At 32.1% G+C, this 20892-nt stretch overlaps 4 protein-coding genes across 5 annotated transcripts; 2 read left to right on the forward strand and 2 right to left on the reverse strand.

Moving 5' to 3' along the window:
- Positions 1-19: 19 nt before the first annotated feature.
- Positions 20-2292, reverse strand: LOC131844727 (actin-related protein 2/3 complex subunit 4). The gene has a single exon (XM_059193676.1). The coding sequence runs from the start codon at positions 2213-2215 to the stop codon at positions 1709-1711; it is 507 nt and encodes a 168-aa protein (XP_059049659.1). The 5' UTR covers positions 2216-2292; the 3' UTR covers positions 20-1708.
- Positions 2293-2402: 110 nt separating this feature from the next.
- LOC131844716 (ras-related protein Rab-35) lies at positions 2403-5778 on the forward strand. The gene is made up of 4 exons (XM_059193664.1): positions 2403-2633; positions 2711-3010; positions 3140-3288; positions 3992-5778. The coding sequence occupies exons 1-4, from the start codon at positions 2582-2584 to the stop codon at positions 4091-4093; spliced, it is 603 nt and encodes a 200-aa protein (XP_059049647.1). The 5' UTR covers positions 2403-2581; the 3' UTR covers positions 4094-5778.
- A 1833-nt stretch (positions 5779-7611) lies between these two features.
- Positions 7612-8502, forward strand: LOC131846529 (cytochrome b-c1 complex subunit 9). The gene is made up of 2 exons (XM_059195866.1): positions 7612-7796; positions 8405-8502. The coding sequence occupies exons 1-2, from the start codon at positions 7656-7658 to the stop codon at positions 8441-8443; spliced, it is 180 nt and encodes a 59-aa protein (XP_059051849.1). The 5' UTR covers positions 7612-7655; the 3' UTR covers positions 8444-8502.
- Positions 8503-8552: 50 nt separating this feature from the next.
- Positions 8553-20622, reverse strand: LOC131844191 (leucine-zipper-like transcriptional regulator 1). Of its 2 annotated transcripts, none has more exons than XM_059193011.1 (16): positions 20499-20622; positions 19929-20079; positions 19325-19496; positions 18642-18778; positions 17967-18081; positions 17511-17674; positions 16735-16905; positions 16019-16160; positions 15470-15633; positions 14677-14852; positions 13539-13734; positions 12836-12993; positions 11834-12054; positions 11112-11238; positions 10558-10715; positions 8553-10208 (listed from the first exon to the last, which is right to left on the reverse strand). In XM_059193011.1, exons 2-16 carry the CDS (start codon positions 20069-20071, stop codon positions 10014-10016), a joined length of 2439 nt encoding a protein of 812 aa, XP_059048994.1. In that variant the 5' UTR covers positions 20072-20079; positions 20499-20622; the 3' UTR covers positions 8553-10013. The 2 variants fall into 2 exon arrangements, with proteins under 2 accessions (XP_059048994.1, XP_059048986.1); XM_059193003.1 differs by having other exon boundaries at positions 19929-20084.
- Between the last annotated feature and the right edge of the window lie 270 nt (positions 20623-20892).

Consider the following 20892-nt stretch of genomic DNA (forward strand, 5'->3'; position numbering starts at 1 on the left):
ATATAAACAGATTAAAATATATTCTTCTTATTTCTCTCTTTGCAGATTAATTGAACAAAATGTGTAATTTTACTTTGAGTAACTAAGAATAAAATGTTGAATGGGATACTAATTGTCTATGTAGTAAATTGGTGTAAAGATAATATTAAATTTTGCAACTTCTACAATAATTTTAATATTTTTTTATATAATAATATTTTTGTGTGAAAAATGTGATTGGCTTGTATGTGCAATACAAATTGTTCGAAGAGTAGGATTTAAATTATAAACAGTGGTTTAGAAATATAATTATTTAATTTTAGAGTTTAAACAATAATTTTATAAGATAAGACTAAATAAAATACATTATATGAAGCTATATTTTTATAATTCTTATCTGTAAAGATACTGTTTTTTTATCATAAATGGAATAATAACAAAAAACCCTCCTACTGTTGCTTCTAATCAGGTATGCAGGGTTATTGTCACCTATCATTGTTGTGAACATCATTTTAAATTAGGTACTTAAACATATAGTAATACAATTTACAATTAGACAACCCTAAATAATATTTCTATTCAGCTAGGCATGGAAACAAGCTAATGACTGGATGGTTGTAAAACACTCTTTACTCAAATTATAATTGATAGATATGGATCAGCGCAGATTAAATAAAATATCCACAATGCAGTAAATATATATGTTCAGTGGTTAAGTAACTTTAGTAAGTTATAAAAATATCACAATATGATTCATGTAATGTCGGTCAATAGCTCCTTGATGGAAACCATTATCTATCTATAAATATAAAGGAAAATCATAGGGTATTATCCCTATAGCATTTATAAAGTATTGCCATCTCACTCCATCAGACAATCACACAGATTCATATTTAAGTATTTTGCAGATTTAAAAACTACTCTAGTTACAAAACTGTACAAATTTTGTGCTATTCTCAAAGACATAATCAATTTCATTATTATATCTTTAGTAACATAAAATAGAATTTACAAAGAATCAGCCATATCATACAATTAATGTTAAATGCTTAAAACAGACATTTGGTATCTGTAATGTTACTTTTTTTATATGTGACATATTGAATAACTAATCTTGGGAATTTCTCAAAATTTATTATCTAATTTAACCATTAGAGTGCAGAGGAGCATGATTGCGCTCCTGCGAGTCTGTCTCAAAATTACCAGGAGCTTCACAATGGTCCTAAAATCAGTTGCCGTCTAACATTCAGCATCACAGGATACACATTTTTGCAAGAAAGGGTATATGACATAAAATTTATGATTTTTCTTGACATTTTTAGGCATACATGAGTAAAAACTCATGGCACTCAAAATTACTTTATTACATACTATTAACATATTAACTGCTGGGAATTAGCCTTGTGACAGTTAGTATTTAAGTATTGCATATGTCCCACAAGTAGATGATACATACACTACAGCTTGCTTGCTATATTACATTTGGCACAATGCATAATGGTATAAGCAGCTTTTCTAGAATACACCTCAGCAGTTAAAATGTTCTTATACATAATAATTAACACAATCATTTTATAGACATGTTCATTGTTTAAAAAATAACAACATACAGCTGATAAGTGACAGAAGTCCATTCATATAACAACCTCAGGTATTAAACATAAGTGCTTATATATTACATTTGTGTCTTAAATGCAAGATAAAGTCATGTCGTAGACAAGAGGAATTTCTAGAATCTCTTCAAGAACTCTTCCGAGCAAATACGCGCGCGTGCATTTACTGCCAATTTCATTTCACTGATTTCTTTATCTATTTCCTCCATAAAATATATAACGAAGTCAACTAATTTATGTTTATACATTTGCTCTGTGTGGAAATTCGTAATCAGGAAACTGATATGATAGCCGTCGACTGGTTTCCGCCTCAAAACGATAAAATTTTCAGCTCGCATCATCATAAAACGCATAAATTTTTTGCACAAAATCTTCTCTATCTCGTCTGCTTGCTTGATCATGATGCTGACTCGTATAGAATTAATAGAGGATTCAATCAACACTTTCTCATTGGCATTCCGTGAAATCACCACCGGGTTGAGTAATAGTTCTTTACTGGTTCTAACCTCGACCTCCGGTTTATTGTATCTTTCTACAACCTGAGATGAAAAATGTTCTAAACACATCGCGGCAGTAAGCGTGTGGCGAACAGCAGTTAAATACGGTTTTAATGTCGCCGACATTATTTTATTTTGGTGAAAACTTAAAGAACGACACGCCTATTAAATTATTTTATTTGTGACACATAGATTGACAGCTGATTTCACTATTAGAACTGACATAAGTACACCGTAAATGAAATGGTTTTTGACATTGTAGAGAAGAGTAACCTCAAAATGACTGTCATCCAGAGTCTTAAAACGTATTAATAAAAAGAATAGTCAAAGGAAGACAATAATGGCGGACGTATTGTGAAGTGACGCAAGCTTAACTTCTTACGGCATGCGTTTGAATATAATTTCTATAGTAAAAATTGTTTTAAAACCATTCAAAAGATTACTAGTGAACACATGACGAGTTAGCTAAGTATTGAAAATAAAAGTCATACAATGGCTCGCGAATTCGATCATCTTTTTAAACTACTGATTATCGGTGACAGTGGTGAGTGGGCGAGGCCTGTGATATTGCGACTTCATAACGACTTTCTGGGCAATTTTGACGGTAGTATTATGTTCCAGGTGTGGGTAAGAGCTGTCTTCTCCTGAGATTTGCCGACAACACATTTTCTGGTAGTTACATTACAACCATAGGAGTAGACTTCAAAATAAGAACTCTAGAGATAAACGGCGAGCGAGTGAAACTTCAGATTTGGGATACGGCAGGGCAGGAGAGGTTCAGAACTATAACGAGCACTTACTATAGAGGCACCCACGGCGTCATCGTCGTGTACGATGTCACGAATGGGGAGTCATTTGCTAACGTGAAGAGATGGTTACATGAGATCGAACAGAATTGTGATGTCGTGAACAAAGTCCTAGGTAAGTAACTTACTATAAACCAAAATTTATATGCTTTGAACAATTTCTTCTTTAGATAATAATTTATTAGTGGACATCTATCTGTGGAATAACATACTTTGTACTTATCTAGTTTTATATATTTGGCAGTTGGTAACAAAAATGATTGTCCATCAAGAAAAGTAGTAGTCACAGAGGATGCACAGAGATTTGCAAATCAGATGAACATACCACTGTTTGAGACTAGTGCGAAAGAGAACATAAATGTTGAAGAAATGTTTCTCACTATCACAAAAATGGTAATTATTTTCATTACATACAATTTTATTATATCTACTTCAATATAGATATGTTTTAATCAAAATCAGTTCACTAAAAATCATGGTATAATGATTTACTAAATATCCTACTTCATTAATAACAATACATATAGATAATCATATTATACATATATAGATAATTGTTTAATAATATTTTTATTAAGTTATAGGGAATAATAGAATATGTATATATACTGCTTAAAATTACATATTCTGTTGCATATACTAAAATGTAAATACTGTACTGTTTTATCATTTTATTGCATCATGAGAAATCAAAGAGAAAGGCTTTTATCCAGACAGACAGAAAGGCCTACAAAATTCAAAATACTATATTATTGTAAATTGTTATTAATTATTATATATGACAAATAAATAAACAAAAATGAGAAATAATTGTTAAATGTTATTGTCTGACATAATCTGAAAGTAATTTTATGTAACAGTTTTCATGGTCTAGTTTTTATATAGATGGCTTACAACGTGGCTTACTTAACATAAGTTGTACAATTTCATTGTTTTAATTATAATTTGAATTATGTATGATCTTGTATATGGTAGAAAAGGTTTTTTTTTTATATTTTTATAATTGATCTATCTAATACATTGCAAGTAACTATTAATACTATTGAAATTTAGATAATAATATTGTTACATTATTTTAATTGTGTTATTTTTATAGGTACTAAGATCAAAATTGGAAATGAAAGAAAGACAAAATGTTACATCAAATGACACAGTAAATCTAAAAAAGAATCACAAAACCAAGAAGAAATGTTGCTAGTGGCGCATGTTGTGGCACAGTGCCTCGGACATTGCTTGCGCTATGCTCAAATATCGAGAGATATGCTGCACAACCTAGCAGATAACTACAGCACAGGAAAATGTTATCAACAGTAATTAATCTTGCTGTTTAATATATATAAATTGATGGTCCCGAGCAGTGTAATAATGATTAATTTTAGTATGAAACGCTAGTTTTGTTTTTAAATTTATTTCAATGTCATTATCCCTAAGTAGAAGTATGGGTAATATATTCCAATATAGATGTACTGTATTGATGAAATGCTGATATTCAAAATGTCAGTCTCATGTGCTGGGTTGCACTGTCTCATGTTTATGAGCATATATGCTGTATGGAATTATTGACTCCAAAAATTATATTAGGATATCTGAATGCATAGTTATTGTGTATGTTTGTATTCTCATATTCAAAATTAATGTGACGTGAGTGCATGATATGGGATGTATCACACATAGGATATAAATGTATACCACTAATTATATTTTTTATTCAATATATTCACAGTCATGTTATATTTCATTGAAACAAACATGAATGTGGTTTTGTGAGGAAAATTTTAGTCTACAAATGAGTAGTATTTATAAAAGAGGAAATCAACCACTGCATGACTGTTGTAAACATTATCACTCATTTTTAATTTTAACTCTTAGCACTCAATATGGAAACCATTTAGTGAGATGTTCATTTATTTATGTGTTATGGCAAAGTATATTATGTGCAGTATTTTGTATCAACCCAAATTCAATGTTTATTTATTTAATTCCTTAGGTAGAACATAAAATATTTTTCATTTTAAAACTTAGATAATAGAAATGGGAGGTGTTAATGGATGTAATTATTATTGAAATTGTTTAGTTACTTATTATTTGGTCTAATAGTAAATCTTAGTAAGATGTCTAATAAATACATGATGAGTGTATGATTTTTGGTGTGCGTACATACTGTGATAAGTGCAAGGGCAATTATATCATTACATATCTCCTTAGTTTCTACGATCTGAGATTTAAATTGCATACTAATAGTCATTATTATTTTTATTTGATAATGATATATTATCGTTTTGTAGATGCCATCTTCCAGTAGCAGATGAAGCTGTTAGCGTCAAATATTTTTGTTTTTTATGTATTCATTGTGCACATGTGCACCCCACATGTAACCCTTATAGGCGTCACTAACGTGGAAAGATCTCAGACTAATATTATATCTGTGAAACAAGGTCCAATGTTGCAAACACAAATATATATTGCATTTTAGTTTTGATTATAGAATATATAGATGATATTAGAATTGAACACAGCCTAGGTAAATGTCATACATGATATTGTTATGTACTAATATTTTTTTATAAATCGTATACCCATGTGATAGTGATAATTATTCAATTAAATTCAATGTTTTCTTTTCATCTAGTGTCACAGTTCTATTGTTATTTAATTTTGTGTTACAATGACTGATAACTTGTTTTAACTGTATGACGTTATAATGCTTGTGTAAGTAATCTGCTATTAATTAATGCCAAAATATTTTGTGCTGTTCTATATTGCTTTTTTAATCGGTTACAAAACACTTGTACCATCTATTTGAGCATTGATACTGAATACTTATGATGCCTAGTTATATTTTTTAATATCAAAAGCAATTATCCATAATGCTCAAGTACATATTATGCAAAATAATAATCCAGTTCTATATTCTGTAAATTTTTCTTTTGTTAATAAAGCACTATTACCGTACATTCCGTACAAAAGCGTGTACGATTATTTGGTTACAATTTTTAAAGCGCATGATTTTCAAATATTATTTATAATACCAGGTTTTAATTGTTTTAAAAATGTAAATAAACAGTATATTTTGCCCATAATAATAGCGTTTATTTTATAACACAAAGTAGCAGTTCAATTAATGTGGAAAGGAATTAGTCACTTTCATTATTTGAACTCTCCCCCGTCATTGTGACAATGCTGGCTTTAAAAACTACGATTTTGATGGAACTTTACAGTAATATAGCTAATACTGCTTATACATCAGAATAACATATAGGCTATAAATTTCACACGAGTGAAACCGCGACCTCAGCTATACCATGTGCTCTGTAGCATGGTGCGGGTGACAGTTGCCTTCTTCATTAGTAGAATAGAACAGTCTGGCTGGGTTATATTTAAGTTACTACAGTTATTAAAGATTTAATATATTACGGATGTGGTACAGCTGAAATACTAAGTCATAATATGTAAATTTGCAACTGTGGCAGCAACTTTCAAGAGTGAAATGAAACGTTACTGAAACTGTCGCCTGCACCATGCTACAGCGCACATGGTATAGTATATTATATTTTCAAATGTGACGTTACTAAATTTAGAATTCACTCCTAATCCTTGGCATACAATGCCACAGTGTAAGCTTCCTTCCTTCCCTCAACATGTAACGTAATTTATGTAAGGAACCAAAGTGCAGTAGTAAATATGCATGGTGGGAATAATTACATATAAATAAGTTAGTTAAGTATCTCTCAAAAGCTGGGAAACGCACAGATGAAAGGAATAGGAAAAATTAAATATTTTAATTTTCTCAAATATTTAAAATACTTATTTTGTTTGAGTTCTCTATGTTTTTTGGCATTACAGTCACCAAGCAGTTTGCGTCGTAAGTTGTGCGTAGTACTGAAGTACCTAGTGGTATCACTGTTGTTACATAATTATGTTATGTCCGTGATGCTGTTCATGTTATCTGTTATCACTATAGCAACTGTTATCACTTACCATCTAGTTAATGTGCCGTTAGCTTGTTTGCGATTCCAACTATATAAAAAATGGCGATCAGAAATAGTTACATACAAGAAATTTCAGTTTTTTAATTTTGTTAGGAAAGTTTTGTTTTTTTGTTAATTTATTTATCCTTGTTTTGAAGATAAATCTAACGTTTGTTGTTGAACCAGACTGTCTCAAAAAATACAGTACCAATGTACCTAAGCTACATTCGTTATAGCGTAATATTTGTGTACCTACTTATTAATAGTTTCGTACATTATTTGACAGCGAAGAGGCCTTGTGGTTCATTACCCCGACTTAGTAACCCCAAATGTGATATCGAACAAGGCCACACCATGAACAGACTGTAAATTTAAATTTACGATTAACTTTCCAGTGAAGAAAAATATCGTTAACAAAATAATTATTAATTTCTAATAATCTACCATCGGGACTTGTTGTTTTAGTCTGACTGTCTATTGGGATAACAACATTTGAAGTCATTATTTTTTTTATATTTTGGATATATTTTGATAACAAAATTATTTGATTAATATCGATATCTCGAATACTCGAGGTATGGTATAGCAAGAATCGATACTTCTTCGAAAACTCTAGATCATAGAGTACTATTCTAAATTTGTTTGATTGACGCAGACTGACGACACTAGTTGCCCTGCTTTAGCATTTCTATACAGTTTGTTCGAGTTGCCATTACTAAAAAGTAGAGTGAAGGCGAAGAAATCAAAATCAGTCTGAATATTCTTCAATATTCTTGTTATTGATTTTCCAAAATGTCTTTTTTGTCGACTTTAAACCGTGTCGTATTTAAACGCACATCTACTTTTGCACTTGCTGTGGCCTCAGGAACATTCTTCTTCGAAAGAGGATTTGATGTAATCTCTGAATCTTTATTCGAGAGTATAAACAAGGGAGTGAGTAACTATTTGGTTATGTAATTCAAAATTTCTTTTAAATTCTTCAATTTTAATAACAATATTATTATTAAAGTACATAAGAACTGTAGTACGAAGAAAGTATGATGTTGGCTTTTATATTAGTAAAAAAACGTATAAAAATTTGTATCAATGCTATCATTCCAAAGCATTTAAAAAAGTTTTTTTCCTCCAAATTTTAAGAGATATTACCTTGTAACCTAAAAATAATATCATATAACAATTGCTATGCCCAATTACCCCTCCTACTCCTCTTTCCATGCATATGAGACCTGGAAGAAAATTTAAGATCCAAACTGTAGATCAGAACAAAATCAGCATATAATTGAGATCCTATAATTTTGCAATAATCATAATTTATTAACACTAAATGAAAACTGATTCTTATAAACTATTTTTGTCTTATTAAATATGGAGCCTACATTGCAGAAATTTTTGCTAGTGTATATTAGTAAACTAGGCCGAGCCTGTATTTAGACACTAGTTTCTTCCAGCAACAAAATTATTGCAATTGATAATTACATTGATTGAGAAGTGAAAGAATGGAATCTGTCCGTATATATAATGAGTGTTTTATTTGGTTACAGAAACTATGGAAGGATATCAAGGACAAATATGAGGAATAAATAGTAACCAAATTAAAATAAATTAGTTTATTTGTTAAATAAATGATTAAATTAAATTATTCTTTGTGATTTTATTTCTATCAAACATAACAACTTTTCTATATAGTATAATCAGGTATATTATTAGAACAATGATATATTGCATAGGCGGTATATTATTATATACATTAATATTTATGTAAGACTTAATTTAAAATGCTTTGGCTTACACATAGTATATCATTCTATATACATGAATTTGTATATTGTAAGATCATGTTCTTTGACAAAATATTAATTATATATTCAAATCTGCTAAAAAAACATTCAATGTTAATATTTCAATAAATATTTAGTATATCAAAGGAATACAAAGTACCTATTTATATTTTATACAAATAATAATGTCCATTCCTGTCAATATAGTTAATAAAATTCAGGCTAATAAGAGATTCAAATTATTCATTTAGTCACTTATGTCTTTAGTATTAAAATATATTTTACTTTTGTTAAAGCTACACATTACAAATCAGAATATATGTAATACAAATTTATTATATTATTACATGGACGCATCTATATTATCCAATCATACTACCTTACATACTTCACAGAAGTTAATCTAGTGACATAATCCATTATCTTCTACATTTATAATGTTGTAAGCTTATATATGTAGATAATAATAGAATATGTGATGTTCACAGCCACCAGCTGTACTCACTAATGAAAATCACATCTGGTACTAAGTACCAAATGCAATTAGAAAAATTTCATATAAGCTTTTTAAGAGAAAATCTTATATTTGGCCTAACAGTGGAAGAGCATCATGCCCTAATGGTTTACTACTGTGACTTTTTCTCAAGAGGTTGTGAATTCAAACCTAATGATACCAATAAACTTTGTTGTCTATTTATTTTGCTAACCATTTTACTTGCTAATTATGAGCTTTAGATTCTAACTTCGATTATATTGATATGTAATCGATTTGCTATATTATTTTCCACAATAAATATTTAATAAAAAATAAACACACAGCTACATGAAAATGTAGACAAGATCCAGTAAATCTCAAGAATGCTAGTATTTTTCTATTTATATTCTTTATACATGCTGGGAGTGCTCTAAGCTTAATCTATCGTTTTTTGACTGTATAAGTAAAAAAATAATCTGTTTTATTAATCTAAACCTGTCTGGTTTCATGTTTTAGTTAGTCCAGCATTAAGTTTAACTATTACAGTAAATGCTTATGTAGCAGATGAATCAACTTCAAAATATTTAATATATACTCTAATGAATATATAGAAAATATTCGATATTTCACCTATCATGCAATATTATCCTAAAATGAGAATTAGGTCGAAAACTTATTACATTTCGCTTTACATGTTTGAGGTCGTCAAATCCAATAGCCGACACGTGACTATGAATAACAATTCAATCACGTCGTTACTATTATCATGGTAGGATTTAGTACGATTACGAGTTCTTCATGTCCAACTCCACCTGAATAATCTTCATGCGATCAGTTTGTCGAAGAAGACATTAAGTGTTAGTCTTTGAAAGTTTCGTCATTCATCATCTAGTAATCTTATATGTAGTTTTTAACTTTATGTCTAATATATTCGGCCATATCATCTGTTAGGACGTCGGTAGACGACGAAGATGGTAGCGACCGAGGCTGTGATGGTAGCGGGGTGTCGAAGTGTGGTTCTTCGGCTAGCGCCCAGATAATGTCGACCAGTAACGGCTGTGCTAAATTCTTGATAGCTTCTTGGTGAGCGACCTGGGGGAAACAAAATAGCATTTGTTATGTTTATTTATTCCATTAATAATTTATTAATTTAATTAATTTTTAATACACTTTTATTATTTTACCATTTTTTTTTATAATTAATGAAGAGTTATTCCCAAGAGTATACCTAAGAGTTGTACCCATAAATTAAAAATTTACGAATAATAATAATGATAGACAAAATAATAGGGAAGTAAATAAGATATGGGAAATTCAGTGTTGGATGATTTGTATATGACTAAAACTTTTGACAATATTTTATGTAAATTAAAAGATAAAAATTAATAGTAAAAATGTTGTTGTCTATTATTTTGTACAAAATATCGTGAGCAGTACTTACTAATCCAAAATTGTGGACGATCATCTTGAGCGCGTACTCCTTGATGTCGGTGGCGCGCATCCTGTCAGCCGCCTGCAGTATCGCCAATACATTTTCTGGGGTCACATTGCTCTGCAAGTTGTGCTGGCAGAACACTTGTAGCCGGTTGTTTGTGAATCCTATACAATTAAGATATTTACATTATAGAATATTTGCAGTTACTTCTTCACGCAAAAGTATGTAATTTAAATAAAGAAACCGCAACCGCTAAGGTCAATTTGAAAGAATATATTAAATATTCTACATTAATATAATTAGAGGTATATTGTATAATGTTCCAGTTGTAGTAGGTATTGGTTTAATATCTATTTGTAAAAAAAATGTAAATTGTGATGTTTGTAATGATAAAAAATATTGGAAAACTAAATAAATATATTATTATAACCTAGGATTTAAATTTGATATTATAGTGTGGTTTCAATTTAAATCTTAGTTTTTCTCTATTGTAGAAGTCAAATGTTCAGACTATTTAAGTATAATACTATCAAAATATATTTAGAATTATGATACATTACCATAGTATATAGGTGCTTGGAAGAGATACAATGAGTCCTCAGTTGGCATATTCGTATCTCCATAGTATATGTACCGAAGTAGTGAATCGAAGGCTTCCTCCGATGGGATCGTGTCGCAAATTTTGATCTAGAAGTATATTACTTTATTAGTACACAGGCTTTCGTTACAGCTGAAGTAGGCGTGACTGAGGTATCCACATATACTAATTTATACAATGTCGTCTGTATGGATTCTGGATTAAACTAGTGTATATGTAGTACTAGTTGATACTCGAAGTTTGTGTGCTTTTTTAAAAATAACGAAATAAATCAGGTACAGTTTTCCGATTAGGCCAGTCCCTACAAGCAACACCCATTCAGGAGTATAACGGGTGAGCCAACCCTCACTGCGCTCAACCATATTAGAAAGCCTAACGATAACACAATGTAAGTGGTTAATGTGGATGTTGGTGCAATTTTACGTGAAGATATATAAGACTAAGCTAGTCTATTATAGTACCCACGCAACTTCGTCTCCATCACACTTGATATTTATCATATTTCGGCCAAGTTACGGAATATCTTTTTAAATCATAGCCTATATATTATTTTGATGAATGAGCCATATCAATATTGTAAAGTTTCATTAAAATCCGTTCCGTAATTTTTGCATGAAAGAGTAACAAACATCCATATAACATTCGCCTTTATAATATTAATAAGGAGTAAGATTTATCACTAACATTGACGATGTTGTCCTGCGGCGAGAAGGAACGGAACATGGCTTCGAAGTAGGCAGCCCTGGCAGCCAGGATGGAGCGGTGAGCGGGCCGCATGGTTCCGCCCACTCGCAGCCGCACATCAGCCAGCTCCGCGCCACCACCGCCACTACTATTACTACTGCCACCAGCGCTGCTACCACCGCCGCTCACAAATACACACATGTCTTGTTCCAAGGTCGTACCTGCGGGAGTCCATCGCCCGTTATCTTGTGTCTACATATCTTACACATACATAAAATGTCAAATATCAAATAACTTATACAGGGGAAAGGGGGTTGTAAGTATTATGGACTAATAACCCCATTGCCAGTAATGTACCATATCAGGTTGAACTTCACGTGGTTTCCCTGGAAACCATCATGATAAATTCATAGTGAATTTACCATGATGGGCTAATTGACCTGATCTCATGCTCATCTTATCGTCCTCTACTGGTGGCCCGCCAGCGTAAACCGTTAGCGCAGGCGGGTGTAACATTCCACTATCATCCATAATAAAAAAAATACCTTACAAATACATAAAATGTTTGCCCGGGATAAAGTACTTAAACAATTAATTAATGATATTTATTTTCGCCTCGATGGTTTTGCAGTTTAGCACCTTACTTCTGATGGTCGCGAGTACAAATCCTCGCACGATCCTACCATTATATTCATGAGTGTTATGGTGTTGTATTAGTCTGGGTATATTCCATGTTTGTATTAGCACAAACTCTGCTTAGTTTGGGATTAGATGGCAGTGTGTGAACTTCAGTGAGTCCAAAATTATATTATTATACATGAAATATGTCTCACTGTTTGACAGCTTTGAATTAATTTAACAGATGGTACAATTATTATTCTGTGGAGCGACCGATAGTGGAGATATTATTATTTAATAATATTTCTAAATTAGTAATATTTTTTATTTCATATGTAGATGATTGGTATAAGATTATTTATATTCCATGTTTGCAGTTTGTACCTATAATTTCTTCGTCACTCTCGTGCTGTGCGGCAGTGGGCTGCTTTGATGGCGGCTGCTGTCGACGCCGGATCACCTCCACCATTAGACTCTGCTCCAAATCCTCAAACTCCTTTGACATCACGATCGGAGTGAAATTATAGTCTTTCACCACGAAACTGAAAATAATTAAAAACAGAATACTTCACAAAAGCATAGAAGATTGTTATTAATAGTCCTAAAAAACTATATGTAACGAACCACAATAGTTATATTTTTTTTTACTTTTGTGGTTTCAGTACATTTTTACAATATAGCTACTATATAAGCTACCAAACATGTTTTCTTTCAATCAGCTAAATATGTTATTTAGGTGTATTTTTTATCAAATAGGATAACATACAATGATTGGTTTTTAAAGTATATGTCAATTCTTAGTTTTGTGATGTATATGTCAATTAAAAAAATATTGTACATACAACAAAACTATATTTATATACCTATACTTTATTAATTTTGTGTTAACGATTTTTCAAGAAACAACCACACATCTGAGCAACTTAAAAAAATGGGTAATTAATATTAATTTCCGATAGTGTCACAACCCTATTTAAAAATTCCTAAAAGCTAAAGGTAACGTAGGTAATGTTAAATTTGTCTCAAAGATAAAAAATCGTAGGTAATGTTAAATTTGTCTCAAAAAATACAGAAGTGTTAGGCTCACCGCAGACAGTACTCCTTGATGCAGTTTAGTTGAGCATGATGGGCTGCGTGTAACGCGGGTAGCACATTGCTATCACACAAGTTGGCGCGGAGAAATCGCGCGCAGAGACCACGCAGCCGTGGAATACTCAATCGTAACGCCAGCCGCAACACTTCCATCACCAGCAGGATCGTAGCGGGCGAGGCCGGGTCCTCATCTGATAATGCATTATATCATATATTAATAATCGTATCTCAGGATAATACATAGCGTCATCTAGTACCAAGCTAAGCAGAACATAGGCACTAGACAACTGATACAAATACATCGTTTTTTTTTGTAAATATATGATATATATAGAAAACTGCCAGACTAATTCAAACAATTATACACATGACTACAAATGTTTGCATCGTGCGACGAATCGAATCAGCGAGCGTTGGTAGAAAAGTGGTGTGCTAAACTGCTAGACCACCGACGACGTCAAAGGCAATTGACGGCCTCGGTGGTCCAGCTAGCAAACATTTGTATTCATGCGTGTGATTGTTTGTATCGCTCTGGGTGTTTTCTATGTATATTAGAATAGAATAGAATAGAATAGAAAATCATTTATTCAAATAAACTTAATTTAAGCACTTTTGAATAGTCATAACAATTTGTTTTTTATCTACCACTCGTTCGGAAAGCTGTCTCATCACAAGAAGAACGAGCAAGAAACTTGTGTGTTGCTCTTTTAAATAATCCTTGTAAGTTTACATTTACAAGTCGAAACGTGTGAATACAAACTACCAACAAGCACTAATTTTTTGGGTCAAATATAATCATGCAATAAGATTAAATCAGTCGTAGTGATAAGAGCAGACCAGTCCCTACAAGCAGCACTCGTTCACGAGTATATATTTAGTATGTATTTAAAAAAAATGTATCTAAGTATTTATAGCCTAGGGCTCATCACACAGGCTCTGCTTAGCTTTGGTTAAGGGTACAAAAATTCGTTCATTTGTCGAATCGTTTGCAGAATAGAAAAATACTGTAGTCAGGTCACACAAAACATTGACAAGCTTCTTAACAATTTAGTTGGTTTCCAAATTACGATGTATTAATTTTTAATTAATATGTATTAGGTATATAAATTTAACCAATGGCCATAACAACTCACCTTTTTCAGTAGGATCAATCCTGTCAGTGTATATATAATTGAGCACCATCTGGAATGCTTCGGGTGTAGCCTCAGGCAGTTTTACTGTTAGTTGAGGTTTAGCTTTATACGAGTAGACTTCTGACGCTTTCTCCTCACCAGATGCGATGCGTTTGGCTAACTCCTCACGAGATTCTCTGTTGACGGCATTATATGTTTGTATAGTAGAGATCTGAGATGACAGATATATTATAGAATGCAATACGTAAACGTTTCAATTCAGTGGTCTAGCGATTTAGCACACTGCTTTACAAGAGTCGCGGTACGATTTGGCACAATACAAATATTTTAATGACTATGATTATTTGTGTTAATTTGGGTGATTTATATGTGTGTGTATTTACAAATAAAGGAATTTAAGTATTTTAATTAGTTGATTAGTACCGATGGAACCAGCTCTGCTTACTTTAGAACTCGATGGCGTGAGTGAGTGATTTGTTCTGTGTTATTTTTATTATTGAATATTAAACTGGACTATTTAGTTATTAAAAGTTAAAGGTAGACTTAGTTAAAAATCGTCTGCATGGTGCCACAGTCTCGCCAATTTCAGCTGCCAAGTAGCTTGCATTGTAAGATGTGTTTCTATTGGAACGTTATTACTCTATATCAGTAAAATTATAGGTTAAGAGGCAGAGAGAGCCCTCTGGCAAACCCATGAGCAGAGGCAGTATATAGGCAAAATTTACCAATTATCATAAGGCGGCGGATCAGCCATTTGCCTACATAAAGAAAAAGAAAATAAAAAGTAATTTACTTAATCTTAGCCCGAAGGTACTGCGAGCGAGCAGCTAACATCGCTTGGTGGGCCAGTATGGGAGTTTGTTCTGTGCCCACTAGAAGCGTCACGTCGCAGAATTGCTGAGACTTCAACACGCGGCCGAAGTCATCGTGCAGTGTACAACGTGGGTAGTTAGATAGCTGAGGAGGTTTTATTTTATTATTTACAATCCTTTAAATTCCTACATTTACGTTTCAGTTTTTAATGCAGCTTTTAAATGCAATGAAAACAGGTTCTACACCATAAAGATTCATTATTAATTTTACAGGTGTAGATGTCCCTACACAAGAGGAGATAAAGGTCCTAAATCGAGTATTTACTGTCAAAAAAATGCAGCTAATACAATTGTATTTTGTTTAATTATATATTTATTAAACATAAGGTTTGTCTTATTTGAGTGATTTTAACTTTCAGTTTATGAAACTTAGTCGTTCTTTTATGACTAACCAAAATTTCTTCTTTGACCCAGATCGCCATAGCTACTAATTTACTTAATTTATTCTTTAAAAAAATATCTTTTCTTACCTGAAAGCGGAAAAGTTCACCGCTTCGAACGTTATTGTCGACTGTGCCACCAAAAATATAGAGCGCGTCGCCAACGACGGCCCCGGCATGGAACAGGCGGCCCGAGGGCGTCGCCGATTCCGCTGCCGGCTGTACTACCGACCTATCATATAATTCATTGACATTACAATCATATTAAATAATAAATATACTTATAGAATACATTCATATAAGAATAAAAACATGTTGATTCTTTGTAGAGTAAAATTTATAAGCAATATTAAAAAAGGATTACCATGTAATAAATACAAATCTATTTACTTGTTCAGATAAAAATACATTATGTTTTGTCTACAGGTTATCGAAAATTCGAAAAATAATAACTGATGAAACATCCTACAATTGTGTAAGAATTCAATAAAAATATATTAATAATATGCTTATTGTAATATTTAAGAAGGTGAATAAAATGTCATATATAATGGTGTAAAAAAAATTTTTTTTTGTTGATCAGAAAGTATCAAAATTGCACACATATAATGTGAATTTTTCGATACTGATATCGATCAATCGATACATCTTCGTTTAAACTAATAAAACTTTTATACACTTCCATATATGACATTTTATATACCTTCTTAAATTTAAGTAATTTTTCAACATGTAATTGGATGTTTCATCAGTTATTTTTCGATATATACAGGTGTCAGTGTGAACACATTGGGTTGAATACGTACCACATCTGCGTGTCGAGGTCGTAGCAGTGCAGGTCGCTGGGCAGCGTGCTGTCGGCGGCGCCCCCGAACACGTAGAGGTGCCTGGCGTGTGCTGCCATCACGTGGCCGTAGCGCCGCGCCGGCGCCGGGCCCGCGCTCCGCAGCAGGTGCTCCGTACACACGCGGCTCCACCTGCCGTACACCACGCACGTCAATATCGATGTCACTACCATACGTTGTCGTCCGTTATGCCACTTATTTTGTAATTTCTTATAGACATTTAGTGAACTAAAAATCCCAATCCTAATATCCGACGCGCGGAGGTCTGGTGGCAGAGGAAAGAGTACATAGCACGGCGCGCTAAGGCGAGGGCTCCCCATGTATCGCGTTGTGAGAGAAAGAGACTTGTCCGATGAAGTTTAACTTCTACTATGTGTCCCAGCACACATACCTTTATGTTATTTTTTTTTATATAACTGTAAAAATGCCACATGTTGCCATTCTTTACGGCGAGAAGAATTTAACTACAATATTTTACTCTTCTAACTGCAATATATATAGGTTACAAAGCAAGTTGCGTGATGGCAAAAGCAGGTGAAACATATGTGTTGTTTATTCAGATACATTGTACAAAGTCTTCTTAAATATGTATTTCCACTTCAATTCTGTCTTCACAAGTTATTTCCCTTATGTTAGAGTTTATGTATTACTTACTAATTTATATTTTGTATACAACTCATCATTGCTAATTTTATGCGAGCTATATGCGAGCGTTATATTTGTAAATAAGTACTTACGTATGTGATTCGAAATCAAATTGAAACAGAGCATTAGTAATCTTGGCGCCGCTCTGTCCGCTAAACACAAACATCTTTCCACGCGCCACTGCCACAGGGAAGTTGCAACATGTCGGTGGACACTGCCCTTTTTGTTCTACCCGCTCCCATTGGTGGTTCTCGCCCTACACAAGCAAATATAGAAACATAAATCTTTATTCCACTAAACTTAACATATTAATTATGACTTCAATGTCATTATTTAATTCTAGCATTGGTTTCAATCCAGTAGAATAGGTAGGAAACTTGTTTGCTTCTCTGGAGCTATTTATTTTACTGATAGCTAGTATACAGCATGTAATACAAAACTATACAAGCAAAGCTTAGTTTGAGATTGAATGGTGATATATGAATTCTGTGGGATTGCTAGTTTTGTATGTGATTAATAGTTTGTGTGAATAAGTCGAAAATACTTGCCACTAAGTTGATGGTCCACATGTCATTGAGGCGGGCGTTACCGTCGTAGCCGGCAAATATCCATAGCTTGTCGTCATACACTGCCGCACCGTGAGCAGATCGCGGTACAGGTTCTCTAATGACAATATTATAATAAAAATAAATAAAAGTAGCTCCTGTAAAAGGTTTTTTAATTGTTGCAAAGCATGCTGCTTGGCAGCTCAAATAGGCGAGGCAGAAATAGGCGAGTTTGTATCCTTGCGGACAACTTTGTACAATCTCAACTTAATTTTTTTCTTTATATGTATAGAATATATAAATAAAAAAATTGGAGTGTCTGTTTGTTATATTGAAATAACATGCATTTGAATATAAATATGGTTCATACCCAAAAATAACATTTTTTACAATTTTGTCTGTCTGTATATCTGTTTGTTCCGGCTAATCTCTGAAATGGCTGGACCGATTTTTGCGGGACTTTTTTTGGCAGGTAGCTAATGTAATAAGGAGTAACTTAGGCTACTTTTATTTTAGAAGTAAAAGTTAAATTCCACACGGACGAAATCATGTGTACAGTTATTTAATAATATAATACAAAACTGTTTTTTTTTTAATAAAAGGAGGAATTTATATATATGCCGTTTATATATATGCTCTAATTATTATTAATGTAATAAATAAATAGATTTAACTCACTGTCCAGTAAATTTCCACTGGATCCATTGTGCACTCGGAAACTTGTATTCAAACAGATCATTTTTATTGGTGAGATTAGAGTTGGCAAGAATGTCGCCCGTGTACCCGCCGAAGACAAACATGGATGATCTGTGTACCTGTATTAATTATATATATTATAAATAATTGTTAATAAAATTGAAAATAACACTAACAAAAGATAGGGGTGAGGGGATTCTTAGAAATGGCAACTAGTGGTTCCATTATTAGTAAAATAACTCTGGAAGACCTCCATTCAGGTTGTCAAGTTTTTAATGATTTCCTGTTGAATATATCATGACAAACAAACTGACATTCCTTCTCATGTTACTGTCATGTACTACTAGTGTGCTAGTAGCTATGATGTTGATATGATGACAACAGGATGATGAGAAATTACATAATAATGGATGTAGTCACAAAGAGATTTGTCTGTTCAGACTGAAAGGTCTAAATATGATTAACCATCATTAAAATGAAGTTTCATGTAATCCCAACTAATATAACAAATATTAAAGTTCAGAGATCAACCAATAATCATAAAACTTAGGATATAAGTAGAATTTGGGATGACAAAACATATATCCTGCTTTTCATTCAAGTCTAATTGTTTTATTAATAAACTGTCCATGAAAAAGTAAGAAATAATGATCCTTCTGGCTTACTACTGCTGAGTGATGATATCTTGGTGCTGGTGGTACTCCCATACAACCCATTTTGGTCCATGAATTTTCCTTGATATCAAATCTTATGAGATCATTCAACATTGACTTGCCATTGTCACCACCAAACACATATATTGCATCTTTGTATGCAACAGCTGTGTGTTTGCTTCGCCTACAAAAATAAGAATTAATAATAATTATTATATGCACTCTGATTGCCGTACCAATGTAACGTTAACTGTCAAACCAGCTTTGATTTCCACTATACAGGCATAGTGTGGGGTCATAGTTACAATGTTACTTAAGTTAAATTTTATGAAATAAATGTTATTCTATTCTATTATTCTATTATTCTATTCTAATAATACATTCAGTAATAATCATGGACAATGTATTATCATAAGGTATTTATTATACGAAAATTATTTCTTTTAACATTTTAAGAACTCATGTATAATATTACTAAACAAAATATAATTTAATAAAATTCTAACTTGACCATAATAAAAGAATTATTGGTATTCAAATAATTTAATAATAAAATAAATAGTTTTCATGTTATTTAAAAAAAACAATTTACAAATAATTAAATAAATAAACTTACCTGGCACCAACAAACTCATAGCATTCTAACATCCGTTTCCACTTGTGCACTGTTTCAAATGGCCCAAACTCCATGCGCAGATTGATGTCCAATTCATTTGGGTTCCGGAGTTGCTCCGTTATCATTTTTGCTATGTTTTGCATTGCAAAATCTTTGCTAAAAAGTATTCTGTTATTAATAATTATAATTAATTTTATATTTTTGTTTAATAAGTAAAATATTGTAATGTTACAATACTTAATTAAACATTTAAGTGTATTATATTTCACAAAAAGGACAAATATTTTTGATGTTATATTTATATTGTAAGTATAAATATAAAACAAATAGTTCCTCAAAAGCGAAAAAACAGAGCAGAAAACACATTGAAGGCGGTCAAACTAAAAGTATAAGTTTTTAGAATCTGTTTCAGCACACCCCGGAACATAGGTAAAATCTTAAAATAAACAGAAAAATAGGCCAACGAAATAGGTAAAGGGAATATCATTTCCAACGGGAAATAAGTAGTCATTGACTTTTTGACCGGTGAATGTGGTATAGTATTCGGTTATATTTAAAAACAACTCTTACTTGGAACTTTTATGTAGAAATATATATTTGATTTAAAATATTCACTACCAATCAATCAATTCAAAAAAACATTACAGAACACAATAATAAAAATAGTCAATACTGTAGAGAGAGGGAGGAGGGGAAAAACGATGGAATATTGATTGATAATCTGTTAAATGCACAGAGTATCACGTTATGTCAAATTTGCATGCGTTTCAAAACAGGGTTCATCAGAGAACTATGTCTACAAAAATTGCAAGATATTGCTATTTACAAAATTTCATCACACACAGGGAATATAATAATTACACTTAACGAAATCTAGTCAGGCAAAGTAATTTCAAGGCATATAACGAAAGCGTTTATGTATTTTGATTGATAAGCGTACTGCTTATGCTTTACGTAAAATAAC

The sequence above is a fragment of the Achroia grisella genome, unplaced genomic scaffold (genome assembly GCF_030625045.1).
Source record: "Achroia grisella isolate CSIRO2021 unplaced genomic scaffold, CSIRO_AGI_Agris_v1 utg109, whole genome shotgun sequence".
Classification (NCBI taxonomy): domain Eukaryota; kingdom Metazoa; phylum Arthropoda; class Insecta; order Lepidoptera; family Pyralidae; genus Achroia; species Achroia grisella.

What these genes read in the sequence shown, in the direction of transcription:
- LOC131844727 (XM_059193676.1), bottom strand. Translation starts at nt 2,215, where the DNA reads ATGTCGGCGACATTAAAACCGTATTTAACTGCTGTTCGCCACACGCTT.
- LOC131844716 (XM_059193664.1), top strand. Translation starts at nt 2,582, where the DNA reads ATGGCTCGCGAATTCGATCATCTTTTTAAACTACTGATTATCGGTGAC. An exon ending in ACTGATTATCGGTGACAGTG is followed by an intron (nt 2,634 to 2,710) that starts GTGAGTGGGCGA and finishes ATTATGTTCCAG; the next exon opens with GTGTGGGTAAGAGCTGTCTT. An exon ending in TTCTCACTATCACAAAAATG is followed by an intron (nt 3,289 to 3,991) that starts GTAATTATTTTC and finishes TTATTTTTATAG; the next exon opens with GTACTAAGATCAAAATTGGA.
- LOC131846529 (XM_059195866.1), top strand. Translation starts at nt 7,656, where the DNA reads ATGTCTTTTTTGTCGACTTTAAACCGTGTCGTATTTAAACGCACATCT. An exon ending in TCGAGAGTATAAACAAGGGA is followed by an intron (nt 7,797 to 8,404) that starts GTGAGTAACTAT and finishes ATTTGGTTACAG; the next exon opens with AAACTATGGAAGGATATCAA.
- LOC131844191 (XM_059193011.1), bottom strand. Translation starts at nt 20,071, where the DNA reads ATGCAAAACATAGCAAAAATGATAACGGAGCAACTCCGGAACCCAAAT. An exon ending in CCAAGCACCTATATACTATG is followed by an intron (nt 10,716 to 11,111) that starts GTAATGTATCAT and finishes TTAATTGTATAG; the next exon opens with GATTCACAAACAACCGGCTA. An exon ending in TCGTCCACAATTTTGGATTA is followed by an intron (nt 10,209 to 10,557) that starts GTAAGTACTGCT and finishes TGTTTCCCCCAG; the next exon opens with GTCGCTCACCAAGAAGCTAT.